A 24,345-nucleotide genomic window follows, 5' to 3' on the forward strand; every position below is an offset into this window, starting at 1 on the left:
CATATTTAATTATTCCATAAACATTTCCATTTGTGTCTTTTCTTGATTTCCATATTTCTCTGCTTTATGCAGACTTTCAACGAATTTCTGCAATACTTCTAATATCTCTACAGGATCTCTTGTTGCCTTCCTTGTTATAGGCTCCCTAAACTTGGTGACAGCCCTTTCTACTTTCTGTTGCCTGAGTCATTGTGCTAAACATTTTTTGGGCTCTACTACTATTATCAAAAAAAAAAAAAAAAAAAAAAAAAAAAAACAGTTGCTTAACAGCAATCTAAACTCATGTATATTATTGAGGTAATCCCTTATTTCTGCTTAGCATTCTGCAATTGATCCTCCTCTTGTTCTTTGAGATTCCACCTATTCTGTAGTACTTTAACATTTGTCAGTCCCTCTAAATAATTTGTATTGCATCTTAAACCATAGTTCCCTTTTTTATTTCTACCCTATTTTTAAACTGCACCTTAATTTTATCCCACTCCCTAGCTATATTTTCAGAAGTAATTTCTATCCTCATGAATAGCATCTGAATAATCTTCACTACCCATGCCTTAAATTTGTCTCTTTTCAACAGATAGGTGGAAAAGTGCCAGTGTCTCATTTTTATTTCATTACCCTGTGTTTTTATTTCGGTTATTATAGGTGCATGATCTTAAATAGTTATTGGGTGCATATCCAGACCTTTAATTAAATGTACATGTTCCTGTGAAATGTAAATCCTGTCTAGCTTAGCCTAGTTTTTATATCTTGAGAAATATGTAAATTCACTCCAAACTCCTATTACTGAATTCAGTTTTCCGTGACAAATATTGTTATACATTTCTTCAAAAAATCTACCCTCCTTTATTATATTTTCCCTTCTGGACCCCCCAGACACATCTTCACTGATGAAAATCAAAACTCCAGTCCTCACCTGTAAGTAATATTCCTTGCTGAAAACTGATGATTTCTCCCAGAATTTTCTTGATCTCCCTTATAGCAGTTTTAGGTGGAATATAAATACATGTGACTGTAATCTTCCTCCTCCCTGCCAGTAGCCCCTTAGCACTACAAATCTGCCATTATTATCCTCTTCTCTCACTATTGGAGCTCCTCTTGCAGTTAATATGAGTACTCCTCTTTTCCTTTGTCCCAGGTATACCACTAAATAACCATACTGAAAACCTTTCTTTATCAAATTCACATGTTCAGAACTTTTAAAAGTGTGTCTCCTGTAACATAGTTATCTGCACTCTGCATTTTCTTAATATAGTTCACTACTGTTTCTTTTTTGTATTTTTTGTGAGACTAGTGACATTTAAAGACAGTACAGAAAGCAACATTGTATTAAAAGGTTATTGTTCCCAAAAATTATGTAGAATATTTTTTGTTAAATGTCTAGTTCCAGCTTTTGTGTTATATGCATACACTGGCAGGTTGAACTTTTATGTAGTTGTTTCTTATCCTATCTATTTGAGTCTGTCACATCTTACAAAACTTTTTGTTTAATTGAAAACCCCCGAAAAATACCCCTGAAACCTATTAATTTAATACTAACACACACAGCTATGTACATCTTCAAATATTGATGTTTTGCCTTCTGTATAGGAACAAATGTAACTGACAGCCACACTCCTAGACTTCAGTTAACCTAAAAGAAAGGTTATCCATGCGAACATGCATGGTGCAGCCTGTGCTTCTACTAAGTGCTAACTGTTTGTTTTTTGTCTTATTATAGTTCCCCCCAGCTAGGAACCCCCCGAATGCTTTCAGAAAACATTATCTTCTAGCCAGTTTCCCTTTGCCAATCCCTCTCCACCAGACTGTTACCAATTTCTCTATCAGATTGTTCCATGGAGACATGAGGGCGAGATACAGAATTGCTACTAAGCATATATTCATTTGGTAGAAAAAAGTATCATAATATTCAATCTTTTTCTTCTTCTTTCGGCTTTTCCCAGTTAGGGGTCGCCACAGCGGAACACTTGTCCGCTCATGATTGGCAGTGGAGTTTTATGGTGTCTAAAACTGAACAAGAAGAAAGAGAGAAGGGAGAAAGAAATTAAAAAAAGACAGTAGCATCTATTTGCAATCTGCATTACACTTAAAACAACTGAGAAAACTTTACTTTATAGCATGCAAAGAAAGCCATGCACCACAAAAATAGTACTATTAAGAAAAAAATGTTTTCTTTACTTACATTTAATTTTCTCCCTTCTCTTCCCCTCCCCAAAGCATTTTTTCTGAACATTAATGACATGAAGTAGGTCATATACTTTAGAATCCCCCATAAGTCATCCTGATTCTGAAAACTTTAGATATTTCAGTTTTTCTTGTTCTGTCATATTTCACAAATATAATTATTGCATTGCAAGCCCACATTAAGTCACTGGTTTTATTAATGTTCATCTCCATCTCTCGCATCCTGTCTCTGCTTCATCTCCAACGTACTCTTGATTCTTCTGGTTAACTCTCGTGCTCCCTTCCTTCTCTTCAACATTTTCTGTTGAAACATTGGAAAAGATTTCACAGGTACAGTCTCCCTGTGATCTTACCAGAAGAACAAGAAGCGAAATCTCCTTCTGTTTCACAGCTCATTTTTGTTGGACAAACTTTTGTATTTCCTCCTAGCATGTACTTAATCAAAAAATGATTTTGTCTCTCTAAGGAAGAATGCCTTGAAGACAGCTGGGTACAGCAGTTTGAATCTCACATCTGTGTCTTGACATTCCGTGAATAGTGGAATGAATTTACTCTTATTCTGCCTTGGTGTACAATGTGTAATCATTCTCCACAAACTGCTGTCTCTCACTTTTAGTATTTTGTCCTTCTGCCACAGTTTTTTTCAGAATCAACTCTTTCTGTTGGTAGGATTGCATCTTTACTATTAAAACGTCTTAAGTTATTTTCTCATAGCCAGGTTTAGAATATACACATTATGTGCCCTTTCAGCTATCAGCACCTGCTATGTCCAGTTGCTTATTTGTCCTTTCATAAAATTAATGCAGTTTGTTCCTTCCAGCTTCACTGGTATAGCCGAAAATCTCTTTTTTTTTCCAATGTGCTGTGTCCTGCAATTCTTTTATTTTTGGAAACATCTCTTCCTAAGCAGCCTTGTATTCAGCCAGCCTTTTTTTTTCATTTCAACCTCTGATTTTGGCAGCTTTATCACCTTGTCTGAATATATTTAAAAGTTTTTTTCTATTTTTTCTTGCCTATTGTTGTTTGCATTGATGTACTCCATCAGTGTTTTGTTTATTTTAACCAAGTCTGTGTGCAGTTGTCTTTTTTATCTTCATGTAGATTACTGGAAGTAATTTCTGGAGGTTACATTGCTTTTTGCTGAACAGTTGCAGAACTTTCCCCAGTCAGTATTTCATCCTCACTTGTAGCTGATTTTTTTTCAGGTGGCCTGTATTTCTTTTTTCCTGTATCCAGGTAGCAACTTACTAGCCAGTTACTGAAATTTACCTGTAAGCACAAAAGCCTACTGGCCTTCTCTGAGTTTCTGTTCTCACACTGGGAGCGCTAGAGTTAAGCTGTTACCCAATGTGCAGCCATCTTAGAAGTCCCAGTTATTAAATCATGTTGTATGTTGCATAATGGGTGTACGGATCAATCAGAGGAGGTTGGAGTGGATTGGATGGGCAGTTTGCAGGGAAGCTGTAGAGGATGATATATAAATGGCTTCCAGGTGTGCCACGGAGTCTAGAGCATGTTGGGATCCTTGCTTGGAGGTGTCTGCATGCATATTTTTCTACCCTAGGTGGACTCCAGGGAATTTTTCCTCGGGTGGATTGCAGGTGTTGGAGGTGTGATGGGGAGAGGCAAGGTAACTGGGAACATGTTTTTTGGGAGTGTAATGAGTTGGCAGACTTTAAATGTTCCCCGCAAACTACTTTGTCAGGAATACTGGGTAGGCATATAGGTGTAACTAAGAAAATTGTACAAAAAGTACTTGCACTTGTTGTTACTGAAGGGTATTTATGGGTGTTTCTGATGAAGGCCATGTTCATGGCCGTAAGCGCTTAAGCCTATATTTGTGTTAAAGAAAGTTTTCTTTGGGATTCACCACTTGGCAGCTTTTGGAATTCATTGCAACACCTTGCAAGTGCTTTTTGTATATTTAACTGTGAATCTTCACTTGTACAGAGGCATATTTTCAGTTTGTTTTTCATTTGTAACTAAGAAAATTTTTTTTTGAGCTGTGATACTAAATCAGAATTGCCTATATGTAGTGAGGCCTTGCTAGGTTTAGTACTGGTGGCTGCCAGGAAAGCACTTACTAGAAAATGGAAATCAAAGTTTAAATCAACTGTACAACAAGTAGCGAATATAGTAGCAGAGATAAAACAACTGGAAGTGGGATCTTTAGAAAAGGGGTAGGAGCAAATTACATTGAAATGAAATGGAAATTGTGGAAACCATGCATGCAGAATAATGTTTTGGAGGAGTAATGAGGTTTAAGTGAAGGCAGGAATTGAATGAGCTTTGTAAGGTTTCACTGACAATGACTGGATGGTGTGCAAATGATGTATAATGTTTGCAACTGAAAATTTGTCAGTATGGTTTGTTTTCATTTCTATAAATGTATGATTGCCTTTGTCATAAATGATTTAATAAAGAGGTTTCTTATTGTTTTTAAACTTCTTGTAAATTAGGGGAGTCCCATGGACTACAGGAGGTGGTCTGTGCTATACTGAACAAAGTACTGTTCTTGGGGTCACTGGTTAAAGATCATGGAAAGATGCATCCTGGTGTCAGAAGGCAGTAGAGTGGAAAAATAGATGAGGTATATTGGTCGCATTATCACTCAAAACCACAAGGTCAAAACAAATAGATGTTTAATGATTTTCTATGTTCATCTGCCTTTCCTTCTTATGTGGTGTTTTCAAGCAACCTTAGGTGATACCATTCGATGATATTAAGAAAGTGTTTGTATGTGTATATGATCTGCTTCTTTCACAGCACACATTTTGCTTTCAGGTTTTAAATTTCATTATCAAGATGACCCAGGCAGAAATCAAGTTGTGTTCCCTCCTGCTACAAGAACATTTTGGGGAAATTGTGGAGAAGGTTGGGATTCACCTTATAAAAACAGGCAGCCAGCCTCTAAGACTCATTGTTTCTGATACTGGGACACCACTTCAACAGGTATGGCTTGTGGTCAGTTTGATAATTTGTTTATTTTACTTTCTGAAGTATAAATTCTGTAATCTGCATTGCACACACAGTATGAAGTATCTGTATTTATCAAAGGTTGGCTATTTTCAACATTGACAGTGTTCCTAATGTGAAATATGTAGTCCTGATGAGAAACCCAGCCACTGGGGATGCACAAGCCAGTGCATTTCTTTGTGCCGGTCCCAAGCCCGGATAAATGGGGAGGGTTGCGTCAGGAAGGGCATCCAGCGTAAAACCTCTGCCATAAATTACTGATGGGGAGAACTTTTCATAATTACATACCTGATCGGTCGAGGCCCGGGTTAACGACCACCACCGGTACTGTTAGCCAACAGGGTGCTGGCGGATATTGGGCTACTGTTGGCCGAAGAAGAAGAGGAGGGGGAAGGCATGCCCGAAGGCAGGAAGAGAGGAGGAAGGTTAGGAGTGTAGTACTGAGGGTAGGAACTTTGAATGTTGGCAGTATGACTGGTATAGGGAGAGAGCTAGCTGATATGATGGAGAGAAGGAAGGTTGGTATATTGTGCGTGCAAGAGACCAGATGGAAGGGAAGTAAGGCCAAGTGTATAGGAGGTGGGTTCAAATTGTTCCATCATGGTGTGGATGGCAGAAGAAATGGGGTAGGGGTTATCCTAATGGAACAGTATGCCAAAAGTGTTTTGGAGGTGAAGAGAGTGTCTGATAGAGTGATGTTTATGAAGCTTGAAATTGATGGTGTAATGATGAATGTTAGTGCATATGCTCCACAAGTTGGGTGTGCGATGGATGAGAAAGAAACATTTTGGAGTGAGTTGGATGAAGTGGTGGTGAGTGTACCCAAGGGTGAGAGACTAGTGATTGGAGCGGACTTCAGTGGGCATGTTGGTGAAGTGAACAGAGAGGATGAGGACGTGATGGGTAGGTATGGTGTTAAGGAGAGGAATGCAGAAGGTCAGATGATTGTGGATTTTGAGAAAAGGATGGACATGGCTGTGGTGAATACGTATTTTAAGAAGTGGGAGAAGCATAGGGTGACGTACAAGAGTGGAGGAAGATGCACACAGGTGGATTATATCCTATGTAGGAGGGCCAGTCTGAAGGAGATTGGAGACTGTAAAGTGGTGACTGGGGAAAGTGTAGCTAAGCAGCATAGAATGGTGGTCTGCAGGATGATGTTGGTGATAAAGAAGTGGAGGAGGAGTGTGAAAGCAGTGCCAAGGATTAAATGGTGGAAGTTAAAAAAGGGTGATTGTGAGGTGGAGTTCAGGGAAGAGTTAAGACAGGCACTGGGAGGCAATGAAGAGTTACCGAATAGCTGGGTAACTACAGCAGAGCTAGTAAGGGAGACTGCTAGGAAGGTGCTTGGTGTGACATCTGGACAGAGGAAGGAGGACAAGGAGACATGGTGGTGGAATGAAGAAGTACAGGAGAGTATATAGAGGAAGAGGCTGGCGAAGAAGAAGTAGGATTGTCAAAGAGATGAAGAAAGTAGACATGAGTATAAGGAGATGAGGCGCATGACAGAGAGAGGTGGTGAAGGCTAAGGATAAGGCATATAGAGAGTTGTTTGAGAGATTGGACACTAAAGAGGGAGAAAAGGACCTGTACCGATTGGCTAGACAGAGGGACAGAGCTGGGAAAGATGTGCAGCAGGTAAGGGTGATAAAGGACAGTGAGGGAAATGCACTCACAAGTGAGGAGAGTGTGTTGAGTAGATGGAAAAGAGTACTTTGAAGGGCTGATGAATGAAGAGAAAGAGAGAGAAGGTTGGATGATGTGGGGATAGTGAATCAGGAAGTGAAGCAGATTAGTAAGGAGGAAGTAAGGACAGCTATGAAGAGGATGAAGAACGGAAAAGCTGTTGGCCCAGATGACATACCAGTGGAAGCATGGAGGTGCTTAGGAGAAATGGCAGTGGAATTTTTAACCAGATTGTTTAATTAAATTTTTGGAAAGTCAGAGGATGCCTGAGGAGTAGAGAAACTGTTTTGGTACCTATCTTTAAGAATAAGGGTGATTTGCAGAGCTGCAGTAACTACAGAGGGATAAAACTGATCAGTCACAGCTTGAAGTTATGGGAAAGAGTAGTGGAAGCTAGGTTAAGAAGAGAGGTGATGATTAGTGATCAGCAGTATGGTTTCATGCCAGGAAAGAGCACTATAGATGCAATATTTGCTCTGAGAGTGTTGGAGAAATACAGAGAAGGTCAGAAGGAGTTGCATTGTGTCTTTGTGGACTTAGAGAAAGCATATGACAGGGTGCCTAGAGAGGAGTTGTGGTATTGTATGAGGAAGTCGGGAGTGGCAGAGAAGTATGTAAGAGTGGTACAGGATATGTACAAGGACAGTGTGACATTGGTAAGGACTGCGGTGGGAGTGACAGATACGTTTAAGGTGGAGGTGGGATTACATCAAGGATCAGCTCTGAGCCCTTTCTTATTTGCAGTGGTGATAGACAGGTTGACAGATGAGATTAGACAGGAGGCCCCGTGGACTATGATGTTTGCAGATGACATTGTGATCTGTAGTGAGAGTAGGGACCAGGTTGAGGAGACCCTGGAGAGGTGGAGATATGCTTTAGAGAGGAGAAGAATGAAGGTCAGCAGGGCTAAAACAGAATATATGTGTGTAAATGAGAGGGAGGGTAGAGGAATGGTGAGGATGCAGGGAGTAGAGTTGGTAAAGGTGGATGAGTTTAAGTACTTGGGATCAACAGTTCAGAGTAACGGTGAGTGTGGAAGAGAGGTGAAGAAGAGAGTACAGGCAGAGTGGAATGGGTGGAGAAGCGTGTCAGGAGTGATTTGTGACAGATGGGTACCAATAAGAGTGAAAGGGGAAGTTCTACAAGAGGGTAGTGAGACCAGCTATGTTATATGGGTTGGAGACGGTAGCATTGTCGAAAAGGCAGGAGTCAGAGTTGGGAGGGTGGCCTAATGATTAAGGTGTTTGCCTTACAAGCACAAGCTGCAGGGTTTGAGTCTCACAAGGGATAATTGTCTAGGCTTAAAATGGCCCACAAGGGCAGTTAGCCTAGTACTAATCTATGAACCTATGTGGCAGAGTTAAAGATGTTAAGATTTGCACTGGGTGTGACTAGGATGGACAGGATTTTGCACTGGGTGTGACTAGGATGGACTGGATTAGGAATCGGTATGAACTAGTAGTCCGACCAGTAGTACCAAAGACACACTACTACTGGTCGGACTACTAGTTCCTGCTCTCTGTGCATTTTTTTGTGGTTTTCTTAGGAATCAGTATATTAGAGGGTCAGCTCAGGTTGGACAGTTTGGAGACAAAGCAAGAGAGGCGAGATTGCGTTGGTTTGGACATGTGCTGAGGAGGGATGCTGGGTATATTGGGAAAAGGATGCTAAGGATGGAGCTACCAGGTAAGAGGAAAAGAGGAAGGCCTAAGATGAGGTTTATGGATGTGGTGAGAGAGGACATGCAGGTGGTTGGTGTGAAAGAGCATGATGCAGAGGACAGGAAGAAATGGAAACGGATGATCCGCTGTGGCGACCCCTAACGAGAACAGCCGAAAGAAGAAGATGATGATGAGAAAAAGTCTTCAGTCTCGATATGCTGTAATGTGAGTGCTAACATGGCGGAAGGGCCTAAGGCCATTTTTTCTAAATGTACTGAGTGTGGCCACAAGCTTTCCCCAGCTGATGGCCACACTCAGTGCGTTTTGTGCCTGGGGGCAGCCCATCTTTCAGAGGCCTGCCAGATCTGTGTGGCCTTTAACCCCCGGACACTTCGGGATAGGAAGAACAAGCTGATCCTGGCGGGAAAGCTCCACCAGGAGTCGGCTTCTTCTTCCTCTCCCGTTCGGGCTCCGGTGGCCTCGGCGCCCTCTGTTCCCTTAGCTCAACCCGGAACTCAACCTCACTCTTTGGGTTTGAGCTCTGGGGAAACTAGTACCTCCTCAAGAGGCACAAGGATAAGGAGGGATATAGATCCCATAAAAGGCGGGCCGAATCTCACCCCTCTGCTCCGCCAGCGAAGATAGCTAAGTCTCCTTCGGGGGTCACCGGATCCTCCTCCTCTCGGCTCCGTTCGCCTAGTTTCTCGCCGGAGCCAGAGGAGGAAGATCGGTCTCCCTCGAGGTTGTCGAGGTGGCCCTCCCGGCATGCCTCGACTACCTCTTCCAGGTGAACCAGAAGCATCTCCGAAGCGGATATGGATCGGATGATGCGTCGGTTCTTACAGACCCAAATGCAGATGGGGGTGCTCTTGCCTCCTCCCCCTCTGGGGGGAGTGCGGCCCCCATGTTTGCCCCGATCACTCCTTCTCCGACTCGTTTTTGGATCTCAGAGTCATCGGATCCGGGCCCCTTTGGACCCAGGGATTTGTCGGCGCCGATAGCGCTGGTCTCTTCGACGCCGACTATGCCCTCGAGCTTGTCAGATCTGAGCTCTCGGGGCCGAGGGCTGAGCGTCGGATCCGAGGGAGGAGTTGTGTCTTCGGAGCTGTTGGCTTCAGAGCGAACCTCTCTCTCGGCACTGACTGCATCGGCTCTGACCCCGATCCCTTCCTCGGAGCCGAGGAGATTGCTCTCAGAGGCTGGCGAGGGTGATTCTCCTTCAGCTTTTGAGGTAGTGGAGAGGGTACTGTCGAGATCCTCCAGATCCCCGGTTCGGGCTTCAGATCCACCTGTACCCCCACTGTATGAGGGTCTGTCTTCCATCATCCGACCATCGGGACAGCCTGCCCAAGCCCTCCAGCTAGTTCCTGTGGAGGAACAACAACCCGTGGACGAGCCCTCTTCGAATAGCCCCACCGAGGAGGTTCCTCGGAAATGTCGGTGAAAAAGGAGGCACCCGGACTCCCCAGAGTCCGTTACCACTGACATGGACTTGGATGATAGGGAGGGTTCCCCAAGGTCACCCCCTGAAGATGTCTCCTTTGGAGACATCATGGAAATGATGCGTATTAGAGGGGGGTGGTCTGCCCAAAAACCTTCCCTTGATGAATCCGTGTTCCTGGAGGCATTTGAGGCCGGCCCATCTACCTCCTGGGTGTCCCCTCCAGCCGACCCCCTGGTGGACTTAATTACCACCAGGGCGTGGAAGGAGCCCGACACCGTGGAGCCAATCCCTAGGCGTCCCAATAAAGTACTAAGTCCCCCCACAGATAGACAGTCATGGGCCAAAGGAACCCCTGTTGATGCCATGTTGGTGGCGGCGGCCACCAAGAAAGAACTCGCTCAGGAGAGTTCTTTGGTCCACCTGCCAGATAAAGAATCTCGAGCGTTAGACCGGATTGGGAAGCGGATGTTTGCTTCAGCGACCTTTTCCATAAGGGCGCTGAACTATATGGCACATACCATCAGGCTACAGCGAGACTTGATCAAGTCCATGTCTGTCGGAGACAAGGATGTGTTGACGACACGAATGGCCGCTCTGAAATCCATCTCTAATACGTCTATGCGGCTCCTCTCCCATGCTTCGGAAGGAGCCGCTAGAGCCAGCGGAGCAGGGGTCATCTTACGACATCACACCTGGCTCCGTCTTTGCGACTTCGCAGATCCCTTCGAGGCATCCTTCGCGAACGCCCCCTTTGACGGTTCTGCTCTTTTCGGCAAGACCGTTCGCGATATGCTGGTCCAAAGCGAAAAGGACGGGAAGACGCTGTCTGCCGTCTGAGTCCGCTTCTCTAGTCCCCAAAGATCCTTCTCCAGGAATCAGAGGGGACAAAAGAAGCTGTGGTTCCGCAAGTCTCAGCAATCCCATCCAGCTGCGGACCACTCGTCCTATAGAGGCAGAGGAGGACAAGGTGGACGCCGGCCCAGAGGCAGAGGGGGGCTGTGTAATTTCGGGTTTAGAGAACCTTTCTCGGACAGACCCGCACAACAGCCCTGAGGGCTTGCCCGACTGTCCCTCTCTGGAGGCAGTCGGGGGGGGGCGGTTGACGGAGCACCTGTCAAACTGGGAGTTCCTTACAACGGATCGATGGGTGCTCCGTATCATTTCCAGAGGTTATTTCATTCCATTCCTAAATCTTCCCCCCAAAACCAGACGCCTCTCCGATGTCCCACCCGATCAGAGGGAGGCAGCGGCTTCAGAGATTTTGAAGCTGCTAAGAAAAAGAGCCATCCAGCCCGTCCCACCAGATCAGTCCGGATTGGGTTATTACTCAAGGTTCTTTTTGGTGCCAAAGAAAACCGGGGACCTCGGACCCATCTTAGACCTTTCCGCTCTGAACCTGTTCATACCCAAGGAAAAGTTCCGGATGGTCACTCTTCAATCTATTCTCCCCCTTCTGCGGGAGAATGACTGGATGTGCTCCATAGACCTCAAGGATGCGTACTACCACATCTTGATGGACAGACGATCCAGGAGGTTTCTCCGCTTCCGGCTCTGAGCCAGTCACTATCAATTCAGGGTTCTTCCATTCGGCCTCACCTCAGCCCCCAGAGTATTCACCAAGGTCATGGCCGTGGTTGCAGTCCACCTGAGACTTCAGGTCATTCAGGTCTTCCCGTACCTAGACGACTGGCTCCTCACCGCGACCAACAGGCATCGGCTCTCTGTGGTGAGAGATTACACACTGACCCTAGCCCACAACCTAGGCATTTCAGTAAACCGGCAGAAGTCCTGCCTATGCCCCACTCAAGCCCTGGAATTCATAGGGGCCAGGTTGGATACTCGAATCTCCCGAGCTACTCTAACGTCAGTCCGACTGAACAGCTTGTCTTATCAGGTGTTAGCCCTTCTTAGGAGTCCTACTCCTCCAGCGGAGTTGGTCCTGAGGGCACTGGGGTCTATGTCAGCAGCAATTGGTGTTTCCCTCCATGCCCGTCTGCGAATGCGAATATTACAATGGTCCCTCTTGTTCCACCCGTTGAACACGCCGATACCACTGAGCAGAGTTTGCAGGGACTCCCTTCTTTGGTGGTTACATGCGCGGGAACTCAGAGAAGGGAGGCCTTTCGTGATTCCCCTGGTCGAAGAAACGTTGACCACGGGCACTTCTCGCCTCGGGTGGGGGGACATTGTTCAGGCAGATCCGTTCAAGGCACGTGGACTTCCCTAGAGATCGCATTGCATATCAATGTCCTAGAGATGAGGGCTGTGCTTTTGGCGTTGCAAGCTCTTCTCGACCTTCTCCCTGGGGGGACTATTGCGATCCAGACAGACAACATATCGGTAGTCTGGTATATAAACAAACAGGGAGGAACCAGATCCTATCCCCTGTGTCGAGAGGCCATGAGAGTTTGGGAATGGGCGATCTCCACCAACCATTTTCTGGTAGCAACGCACATCCCGGGACAGTCCAACATATTAGCAGACAAGCTAAGTCGTGTGCTTCTCACTCCGTACGAGTGGTCTCTGAATTCATCTGTTGCGAAGCAGATCTTCCTTAAATGGGGTCGGCCTTGCTGCGATCTTTTTGCTTCTCCTTTGAACACAAAATGCAGCGAGTACTTCGCAATAATTCCCCCCCAGAGGGGAGACCCCCAGAGACGCTCTAGTCCATGCTTGGCCTCCCGGGCTCCTTTATGCTTATCTCCCCCTTCCACTCATGATGAAATTCATTCAGAAAGCCTATCGGTTGGGGAGCAGAGTTATCCTCATAGCCCCATTCTGGCCTCGGCAGATCTGGTTCCCTTTTCTGCGGTCACACAGTGTGGCTCCTCCATGGATTCTGGATCCCAGTCCAGAACTGATCTCTCATCCCGCGGGTTGCCCAACCCCGAACCTGGTCAACCTCAAGCTTGCAGCTTGGCTGATCCAGTTCCATTAATGGCTAGGACTCCCGGTATCTCATCTCCCATCAAGGCCATTCTGGTTGCGGCTCATAAGCCGTCTACCAGAAAACTTTACAACAGTAAATGGAAACGTTTTTTCATTTGGGCCAAAGACAAGGGCTTGGACCCATTTACTGTCCTTATTCCGACCATTCTGGACTTCCTCTCATTGATCTTTCGGCAGGGAGCAAGCGCTTCTACGGTTAAGGTGCAATTGGCGGCCATCTCCCATTTTCATGTGGGTAATGGCATAGGTTCCTTAGCATCTACAAAGTTGTGCAAAACCTTCTTACGAGGCATCTTCCTTTTCCTTTTAAATCCACCGATAAAGTCTGCGGTTCCCCCATGGGATCTCACTGTAGTCTTGCAAGCTTTGACAAGTCCACCTTTCGAACCTGCGGCCTCAATCCCGTTGAAGTTTTTGTCATGGAAAACGGCCTTCTTAGTGGCTATTACTTCGGACAAAAGGGTTTCAGAATTGCAAGCCTTGTGTATGAAACCTCCTTACCTTATCTTTCACAAAGATAGTGTCCCTCAGGACTAACCCGTATTTCTTGCTTAAGGTTGCTTCAGAAGCAAATATAAATCAATCGATAAATCTACCAGTGTTTTTTTCCAACTTTTCAAAACAAGGGAGAATACACATTACACAAATTGGATGTACACAGACAACTGCGTTTCTACTTGCATAGGACTAGAGAGTTTCGCAAGTTGGGCCAGTTGTTTGTCTCTCATGCAAAATCAGCCATGGGCAAAGCCATTTCCAAAGTGACTGTAGCAAATTGGATCCGTCAGTGTATTATTCAGGGGTACATATTGTCTGGCAAACCAGCCCCGGTTAGTATCCGTGCTCATTCTACAAGATCTGTAGCCACCTCAACAGCCTTTTGGTCTAGGGTTCCAGTGGACGACATATGTTCAGCAGCTACTTGGTCCTCTTCTCATACGTTCATTTCTCATTATAAACTAGATGTGATTTTGAGAAGTAGGGCTTCTTTTGGCTCCGCGGTGCTTCGGAATATCCTTCCGTAAGGACACCCAGGTTCTTATAAGGTAGCTGGGGACTCTGTCCCACAGGTTGCAGAGCAAATGAAGTAACTACTTCAGATAAAGAAGTTATGTACTCACCATAACGTTCCATCTGAGTAGGTACTTCATTTGTCTGCAACAGACCCCCCCCCTGCCATCCCCTGAACCTTTCGGGATTTTCTGATCACCTTTGCAGTTGATTTTTCGTGTTACCAGGTTGGTGAGGCAAAAAAAACAATATGAGGTAATATGGTTGGTAGCAGGAGATTATGGGTAGGGGGGAGGAGCTAGGAGCTCGGATCTTGGAACTTGGAAAGCTGCCAGCTCGGATCCGAAGTCGGATCCGATACCCACAGGTTGCAGACAAATGAAGTACCTACTCAGATGGAACGTTATGGTGAGTACATAACTTCTTTTTATGTTGTTTCTGAACAATGACCGCTGGCCCATTTTTTGAGTTGCCAAATTCCAAAAATGGTTCCCAGGCCAGAATGTCAAAAAGAGTAAATAGTTACTGCAATTTAAAAACTGGCAATAAGTGCCCATATGTGCATTTACTGGAAGTTTGCTTTGATTTGTTAAACTACATGCACTTACATATGAGCATTTGTTACATAAATTTATTTATAAATTCTGGAATCTGAACAGCAGCTAAGTGCTCAAAATGTCAGTGAGGGCATTGTCAGTTTGGATGTTGAGCTGTATGACAGTGTCTTAATGTCCTCATCAGACTTATTCATTCCATGTTGCTTATGCGGTGTTCATCTTATGCCACATAAGTCATACAGAGGTTAGAGTGCAAATGGTGCTACTTTTGCCTGCTGATAGACAAAGTTGCTCATGATATACAATACTGTTTTTCACCAGTCTGAGATCAGCCATAAAAAAATCTGCTTTTCTTTCAAGTGAAATCTCTGCAGCAACCAATTGCCAGGCAGCTCTCTTCCGAGTGGTTACTAGTCTTAGTATCCTCTTTGTTCTTTCCACTAGGAAGTCTCCATTTGTCATCTGAGGAGTGACAGTTGCAGCTGGACATTTTGTTTCCAGACTTGCCTCTGTCAGGTCACATGTTGGTTCTGGCATGCTTGCATGGGTTTGCATTAGTTACACTTTGTGTTAAAAGTCACGCTGCTAGTGTGAGTTTGAAGCAGTTGATTACAAGGATTGCATTTTATATTGGTTTCTTGTACGTGTTTGACAGCGTGTGGACTAGGTCCATGTCCAAACAGGCTTGTTAAGTCTTGCTTGGATGAACTGGGCCCAGTCCTGTATTTGACTGCTATCTTATTACTTGAGACTGATGTTTTTCTTGTAAGTTTAAGAGGCTTGGTTCACTGCTATTCTGAAGAAGTCTGACTGATTTGGATGATAACATCAACAACTGCAGACCCATATTCAGTTTTCTTTGTGTCAGTATGGTCTTGGAGAAGGTGGTATATGCACAGCTAAATTCGGTTTACATTTAAAATTTCGAGGGAAGGTTCATTAACCACAGGATGTCTAATTATGAATGGCTCACCCATGTTGCCGAACCTTCAGTTGTGCGAGTACTGGTTCAGCAAATGCACAGTGCATTCACACAGATGCAGGCACTTTTTTTAACTAGAGATCTTAGCTAGAGATCGTGGTATAGTGGAGATCGGGAAATTTACCCTTTCCCCACCAGAGTTGGAAAATATAATGTGCAAGGGTTGTGGGGTGGGTAAAAATCATCATGTCACATGGTATGCAGTGTCGGACTGCATACCACGGATGTCGAGAAAAGTCGAATTTGGATTAAGAAGTGTGTTTGCAACATTCTGACCTTCTTGAGTTTGTGTGTTCAACATTTTGGTCGACATTTAAGGTGAGTCTATCATATGAGTGTTTACAATATGATAGTAAACCACTAAATCCTTATGTGCAATATAATGAAATCTGTGAGGCATTCTAGCCCAGTTTTAGCTGTAGGCATAGAACTGAAACTCCCCTTATTAGACTCCATTATTGATCTCCTTATGGCATGAGATTAGAGATGCTACTCTACGTTTGTTTCCAATACCTTGACAATAATAGATTCCATTCCTGTGTCAGGGTACAGTTTCCACACTGTGGACAATGCAAAAGGCCTTTAGCAAATACTGTGGTGCTTCTGCCATTGGTGGATATTTTAAAGTTAATCCACCAGAAGCTTTTGCTAATACAGGTAACACTGTATGAACTTCAGAAGGGGGCAGTTCTGGGTACATTGTCTATGCTGACATGAACACACGTTTTGTAAACATGAAAGATGAAACAATTGTGAACTTTAATCATACTTGACCTAGGAATGACGTACATTCCAGTAATGCTATTATATCCTATAAACATTTGAAGAAATTTGTAGAAAAAAGGGGGAAATCCATTGTGGTATCCTCTGTGCCCAGAATAGCAGACTGTGACCTGGACCCTCACAGTACTTTGAATCCTTAGTCTGAGACTCATTAACTGAATACTTTGGTCTCAACAGCTGCTGTCAAGCGAGCGTTTACACAACAGAGTACTGTAGTCCACCCCCAAGAAAAGGAGACTAGAGATGTGAAGTTGTTAAATCTCGCCGTTTATTCTCACTGATGGGTCTGGTGCCGATCCTCGGCTCCGACATGGCCGATAGCAAAGCTCAATGTTTGCCAGTAGCTTGAGACCAAGCCCCTTATCCCACAATGCACTGCTGGAATTACCTCAGATCTAGTGTGCCATGCCAAGAGAGATCTCTGTCATCCAGTTAGCTCGGACCATTTTGATAAATCGCAAGTTTTAAAAACTTTTTTCTTCTCTTGAGATTATTCATATTTAGTGTGTGTGTGTGTGTGTGTGTGTGTGTGTGTGTGTGTGTGTGTGTGTGTGTGTGTGTGTGTGTGTGTGTGTGTGTGTGTGTTTCTTGTAAAAAATAATAGTTTAAAGTAGGTTAGGTTGTAGTGATAGTGCCCTGTGTTGGCTTGTTTTTCTTTAGTGTTGGGCCCTTTCTTAGCCCTATTTAGTTTAACAATTTTTACTTGTTCTTACTATATTGTTTAGTGTGGGCTTAGTTAGCCCTGTATTTAACCTTTACAGGTTAATTTTGTGGTGTCTCTCTTATAAAATGTCGGATGATAGAGAAAAGTCTCACCCAAATCGGGATTTAAGAAATGCCCAGATTGTGGGCAGAAAATGTCCATCACGGATGGACATGTCCATTGTGTTTACTGTCTGGGGGCTAAACACCTCCAAGACTCCTGCAGTATTTGTCACTCTTTTTTTCATCTGGGGTTCTCTTATGGAGAAGGAGAAAACTCATAGATAGGGGGTTGCTGCAGCATACTTTTTCTGAGGTGTTGGGTAGCCAGGAAGGTGCCAGCACTTCTTCTAAATCTTCTGATTCTAAACAATCCAAGAAGGCAAAGAGGTCAGAGGGTACAGAGTCATCGGTTCCACAATCCTCAGAACCGAGTGTCCCTTTGTTTCAGAGCCAGCTCCCAGTCTTGGAGCTGGTCTCTGAGGTTCCCTCATCTCCTTTGCTCCAGTCAGCACCCTCGGTGCATTCCTCAAGTCTTCGGTCAGCCTCTCTGATATGGACATGGATCGGCTAGTGCAGAAGCTTCTAAGGGCACCAGGACTTGCTAAATTGTTGTTGGCCCCTACCACTTTGGAGCTGAAGACCATTGAACCGGATTTGACTACTCCTCCTCCTAGCCGTACTGGACTCTCGGATCCAAAGGAGCCCGAACCGATGCTTGTTGAACCTTTGGAACCGAGACACGCACCGGTGTTATCAGTTCCATCTACTCGGACGTCCTTGGCGCCGACCGAGGACAGTAGGAGCCGACACTCTCCTGTCGGGCCTGGGGAGTATAGTCGGACCGATTTGTCGGTGCAGACTCTTCCTCTTGGGGCTTCGGCTCGGATGAGCTCGACTCCTACTACGGGCTCGGAGCCCATGGTTTCAGTGCGGGAGGATCGGACGGTCCGTCCGAATCTATCTACCCCTTCTCGTCGGAGCCATGGTGCTTTCGATCCCAGGAGGAGAGTCCTGTCTCCTAAGACATCGTCTGCACCAGTTTGGCTTCCTTCTCCCCTCAAGCTCCTGTGTCCACTTTTACGTCTACCGGTCCCCCTAAGCGTAGAGACCCCGAGCCTCAAGTGGCCCCACAGGGCGTCCCCTGCCGTCTTCCGAGACCTCCCCAGATTTCCCCACTGAGGAGGTACCCAGGAAGAGACTGTCCAAGAGGAGGCACTTAGACTCCCCACAGGAGTCTTTGACATCCGACACGGACTTGGATGAGTCAGAAGGGTCCCCTCGATCCCCCTCTGAGGATATCTCCTTTGCGGAGATATTAGAGATCCTTAGTCAGAGGGGCGATTGGCGGTCCAAAACCCCTACTGAGAATGAGTCAGTGCTCTTGAAGGCTTTTGGGTCTCAACCTTCCACTTCTTGGGAGTCTCCACCTTACGATGAGCTCATGGAGCTGATCTCACATAAGGCGTGGGAGTCACCGGAGGCCATGGAACCGGTCCCTCGGAAGCCGAATAAGTTTGTCTCTGCCCCAGTGGACAAAGTCTTTTTGACCAAAGGAGTGCCTGTTGATGCCATGGTAGTAGCTGCAGCCACCAAAAAGGAAGTGTCTGAAACATCCGCATCTGTCCATCCTCCTAACAGAGATTCTAGGATCATGGATAGATATGGGAAACGCATGTTTAGTTCAGCAACTTTTTCTCTGCGATTGCTGAACTGTTTAACCCATTTTATGGGACTGCAAAGAAATCTCCTGAAAGAGCTAGGAGATACTCTTCAGGGTATGGTAGCTGCAGGGGCTGCCGACAAAGTCAACACACAGCTCGCTACCCTAAACTCTGTTGTAAACTCATCCATGCGTCTCATAACTTATGCAGCTGATGGTTCGAGTAGAGCCGCTAGTTCAGGCATTGCTCTGTTCCTTTGCGGAACCCTTTAAGTCTTCCTTTATCAACACCCCATTTGATGGCTCATCACTGTTTGGGCCTAAAATAAAGGAAACTTTAACCAGGTGTGAGCAGGAAGGCAAGACCCTGTCTGCTGTTGGAGTCCGTTTTTCTACCCCTACTCTGCCCTACCCCAAGGGCCCTAGGGGAGGGAAAATGTGGTTCCGAAAAGCACAGGGAGCCTTTCAGGACACAGGTGGAGGAAACCCCCTCTAGAGGCAGAGGAGGGGGTTATAACGGAAGATGCTGCCCGCGTGGCAGAGGGGGTCCGCAGCAACAGGGTGAGAGAGGCCAATTCTCTGGTCAGCCCTGCCAGCGCTCCTGAATGGGGAACCGGCTGTTCGGCTCTGGAGGCAGTTGGGGGTAGCTAGTCTTTGTTCCCAGAAGCCTGGCTAAGCATAACATCAGATACATGGGTACAAAGCATAATTTCCAAAGGATATTTCATACCGTTCTCTTCCCCATCTACCCCTGTAAGCAGAATTCCAGATGTTCCACCCAGTCTCAGGGGGAAAAGCAATCGTAGACATCCAAAAATTGCTAGAAAAGAGTCATCCAACCAGTCCCAGCAGACCAAGTTGGATTTGGAACTTACTCAAGATTCTTTTTGGTACCAAAGAAAACAGGGGACTGGAGACCTATCTTGGACCTCAGCAGACTCGACCAATTTGTAAAGAAAAAGAAGTTCTGAATGGTCACACTTCAGACCATTCTTCTCTGCCTAAGGAAAGGCAATTGGATGTGCTCCATAGATCGCAAGGAAGCGTACCATCACATAAAGATGAACAGATGCTCCAGGGGTCACCTGCGTTTCCGACTGGGAGCCAATCACTACCAGTTTCGAGCCCTGCTCTTTGGTCTCACTACAGCCCCCAGGGTGTTCACCAAATACATGGCGGTGGTCACGGCTCACCTGAGGCATCTAGGATTCCAGGTGTTTCCATACCTAGACAATTGGCTCCTCACTGCTACCACCAGGCATCAATTGACTCGGGCAACATAATATACTCTGACACTCTGCCATCAATTAGGCATTACAGTCAACTTCGAAAAGTCTGCCTTATTGCCATCGCAGCATACCATTTTTATAGGAGCAGAGTTAGATACCTCCGCCACCACTCTACGTCTTCCAATCGAAAGAGTCTCACTTCTTCACCAACATGTCATCTCACTGGTGTCAAAGAACAAAGTTATAGCAGCAGAGGTCTTGAAGGTGCTAGGGTTGATGGCAGCAATCCTGGCAGTACCACAGGCAAGGATGCATATGCGAATCCTTCAATGGCTCCTCTTCTCTCAGTGGTCCTACCAAAAGCTGTTGATGCACTACATGATTCTCATCCCAGATTCTTGCAAGAGAGACCTTCAGTGGTGGTTGACGTCCCTTCATGTTACAGTCGGAAGGCCCTTTGCCCCCCCCCCCCAGTAGCCACTGTGACCACAGACGCTTCCCTGATAGGGTGTGTGGGGGGGGGCATTTTCAGGCAAGGACTGCCCAAGGCACATGGACGGATCAAGAATCACATCTGCATATCAATGTTCTGGAGTGATAGCGGTACTTTTGGCATTGCAGTACTTTCAGGACTGTCTTCCTCTAGGGACAATTGCAATTCAGACGGACAACATGTCAGTGGTGTGGTACTTGAACAAACAAGGCGGAACCAAGTCTTACCCCCTTTGTCGAGAAGCACTCTGGGTATAGCAATGGGCTGTGTCATCCCACCGTTTTCTGATAGCAACGCACATTCCGGGGAAATCCAATGTGATAGCAGACAAGCTAAGCAGGGCAATACTGTTGCCTCACGAGTAGTCTCTCAACCAATGAGTTGCGGATCTGATTTTCTGCAAATGGGGCCAGCCTTGCTGCGACCTCTTTGCCAGTCGCATCAATACCAAATGCAGACGCTACTTTGCCCTAATACCACCTCTGGGACATTCCCCAAGAGACGCACTCGTACACGATTGGCCTCCGGGTATCCTATATGCATTCCCACCTATTCCAATGATACCCAAGGTTTTACAGAAAGGAAAGTCACTGGGAAGGACAGTTATCCTCATAGCTCCCTACTGGCCTCAACAGATTTGGTTCCCCTTCCTTCACCATCATCTGCTGGAGGATCCATGGATCCTGGACCCAGTTCCGGATCTTCTGACACACCTGTCAGGAGACCTCTATCCTTCACTGCAGTCCCTAAAACCGACTGCTTGGCTAATCCACTTCCCTTAATTGCCAGGCTTCATTCTCTCTCAGATGATACAAGACAAATTCTTTTGTCTTCTCGCAAGCCATCCACCAGGAAACTGTGCCGCAGTAAGTGGTACAGGTTCTCAATTTGGGCCAATATACAGAAAATCGACCCTTTCTGAGCTCTTCTATCATCCATTTTAGAATTTTTTACAAAGCTTTTTAAAGAAGGAGCAGCAGTTGCCACAGTTAGAGTTCAAGTTAGCCGCCATATCAAATTGCCACCTTGGATTCGATGGGTTGAATGTTATGAGCCATAAGTTATCTAAGGCTTTTCTTAAAGGTGCCTTTCACATAAGACCTCCTGTCAGAATTCCTTATTCTCCCTGGAATTTGAATTTTATGCTGTCTCAAATTATTCTCCCTCCTTTCGAACCAGCATCTTCTTGTGATCTCAAATATTTGTCCTGGAAGACTATATTTTTGGTAGCCATTACTTCTGCCCGCAGAGTGTCAGAACTTCAAGCATTATCTGTTAGGCCTCCTTACATGATTTTCCATGCTGATGAGTATCTCTAAGAACAAGCCCCTCCTTTTTGCCTAATGTCTGTTCTGAATCCAGTATCAGTCAGGTCATTGAGCTGCCAGTCTTTTTTCCCAACCACTCTAACAAATTGGAATACATGCTGCACAAACTTGATGTACACAGACCGCTTAGATTTTATCTTGACAGAACTAAGGATATTAGAAAATCAGGTCAACGTTTTATATCCTTTTCGGAAGCCAGAAAAGGTAATCCAGTGGCTAAAACAACTTTGTCTAAATGGTCATCCGATTGTATATCCTTTGTTTATGCGAAGGCTAGCATGCCATTGACACACAAACCTAAGGCTCATTCTACCAGAGCCATTTCTATGTCTTCTGCCTTTCAAGCTAAATTGCCTCTTGACAATATTTGTGCTGCAGCCACTTGGTCTAAGCCTCATACCTTTATCACACATTACAAAGTAGATAAGGCTTCCAGGGACAGGTCTTCCTTTGGTTCCACGGTACTGAAAAACATACTTCCATGAGCCACCCAAGATTGAGGGTGCTAGGGACGCTACCCATCAGTGAGAATAAACGGCGAGATTTAACAACTTCACATAAAGAAGTTATGTACTTACCATAACGTTCCATGTGAGTTGTTTATCTCGCTTTTATTCTCACGTCCCTCCCTCCTTCCCCCTCCTGGCTGACAGTTGACTTAGAGGCTAGTACCATCCTGGTTATTCAGTACTACTTCTTCCCCTTTGGGAAGTGCTTCCTTGTAGAAATAAATAAAAGGGTATATATACTCACAGCAATCAAGATCTGAGGTAATTTCAGCAGTGCATTGTGGGATAAGGAGCTTGTTCTCGATCTATTGGCAAACCTTGAGCTTTGCTATCGGCCATGTTGGAGCCGAGGATCGGCTCCGAACCCATCAGTGAGAATAAAGACGAGATAAACAACTCACATGGAACGTTATGGTAAGTACATAACTTCTTTTTATGGTCTGTCTTGAAGAATGTCTGCCACTTTTTTCTTTGAAGATGCTAAATTACCTACTCCAAATGACAGATTCCATGAAGGATATTCCAGATGAAATGCACTAAATCAGTGGTATCAAACTCAAATGACCAGAATTGATGAATGAGGAGGGACAGGATCATCTGAGAGCCACTGTCTCAAAATCAAAAACAGTGGTGGTCAACACTGCTAGAAATAGTAGAGTAGTTTGCTTCAGCCAGAATTATGCTTGTTTGATAGTTGCTTGAGGCCTTATGGCCAAGAATTTGAGATCCTTGCTCTAGCCCATCAAACATTTGCTAGATGGAGGGGTCAAGGGTTCTGAGTCTGAGAGTTACTGGTGCGTTGCTGGCAACAGGATCACTGACACTGCATCAAGAATTATTTGTATGATTATTCCTTAAGCCTCTAAATAAGTTAGCATATTTATGCAGGATGTGATAGCTGTCTGTTCTTTTACATTGTATCTGAAGTATCTCCGTGACTGTGTGTGTTCAGTCTTTGCTTTTACAGCGTGAATGTATTTTACTGTTCTTAATTTCTCTTAAACCAAATGACAAAATATTACAGTTTAATTCTTTAAGGGCTATGATTTGAAACAGGATCTTGTACTTATTCTTTTTTGACTTGTTAGTAGCTTTTGACCCTTTCTTTTTTACTTTATGCTCTGAATCCTTTATGCACATAGCTTTTTTTACACATAATGCTTCAAAAGTATCTTTGTATAAAACAATACACTCCACATGTTTTGAATTCAACAGTCTGCTTATTAATTCTTAGCATTTCTAAAAGACATTGCAAGTTGCACTGTTTCTGATGTGTTTTTTTTTTTCAGACTTTGCTGAATCTTTTCACTCTGAGTACCAACAAACTTTTTTTGTCTTTTACTTCTGTTAGACATTCTATCTTCTTTTACACCTCTTTGAGAAATGGTTCCTTCTAGTAAAGATTCCGCAATACTGATTAAAGCTAAGCCATGTAGTTGTTCTCTGGGTGCCCTGGTTTCTTTTCACATTCCACAGATATGCAGTAGGTGTTTAGATATTCTAAACTGGCCGTAGGTGTGTGTGTGTGTGTGTGTGTGTGTGTGTGTGTGTGTGTGTGTGTGTGTGTGTGTGTGTGTGTGTGTGTGTGTGTGTGTGTGTGTGATATGAAAGAACAGTCATAGCAGGACTAGCCACCCGACAGTTGAAACATTGGCTCTAGATGATTGCCATTGTTTTTACATGACACACCCCATGTTCAAAAAGTGTGTGGGGGGGGGGTGATGGATAGATGCTTCCTTTCAAGTGCATAGCTTTACCTTGCACAAGAGTTATGCAAGAAAGAATGTGATGTTATAAAGCCAGCAGTTATGAGTGCTGATACCAGTAGCAATGGCCTAGGTACTCTAGATCAGTGACGGACAACCTTTTGGACTCCATGTATCAAAAATTCGGAAAATGCCTATTGTGATTGTGCTGGCGTGTCATCCCCCCCCCCCCCCCCGCCGAATAAATGAGCAAGATTTCTTTACATATTCATTTATTTAAAAATCCAATCCAATCATGTGTGCTGTTGTGTATTATAAAAGTAAAAGAAAAAAATCGGTGACTTGGGGGGAAAATAAATATGCTCACTGATAACACAGCTTAAAATAGTGCACCAAAAAACTACCCTACTTTAATAGCAGTTTTGAATTGAACTGAAAAAATATGGAACTCATTGCATTTGATTAGATTATCGATTAAAGACTTT

The 24,345-nt window shown here is 44.8% G+C and overlaps 1 protein-coding gene across 7 annotated transcripts in view; it reads left to right on the top strand.

Annotated features, from left to right (window-relative positions):
- POLR3C (RNA polymerase III subunit C) overlaps positions 1–24,345 on the top strand; it is an 866,317-nt gene that overhangs the window by 51,874 nt on the left and 790,098 nt on the right. For all 7 annotated transcript variants that reach the window (XM_044079982.1, XM_044079981.1, XM_044079983.1 and 4 more), the window contains exon 2: positions 4,966–5,133. In XM_044079982.1, coding sequence (XP_043935917.1) covers positions 4,987–5,133 — 147 coding nt within the window. In that variant the 5' untranslated portion in view covers positions 4,966–4,986. The remainder of the gene's footprint in view (positions 1–4,965; positions 5,134–24,345) is intronic.

The sequence above is a fragment of the Protopterus annectens genome, chromosome 8.part0, assembly GCF_019279795.1.
Source record: "Protopterus annectens isolate FY-2018-M chromosome 8.part0, PAN1.0, whole genome shotgun sequence".
Taxonomy (NCBI): Eukaryota; Metazoa; Chordata; order Ceratodontiformes; family Protopteridae; genus Protopterus; species Protopterus annectens.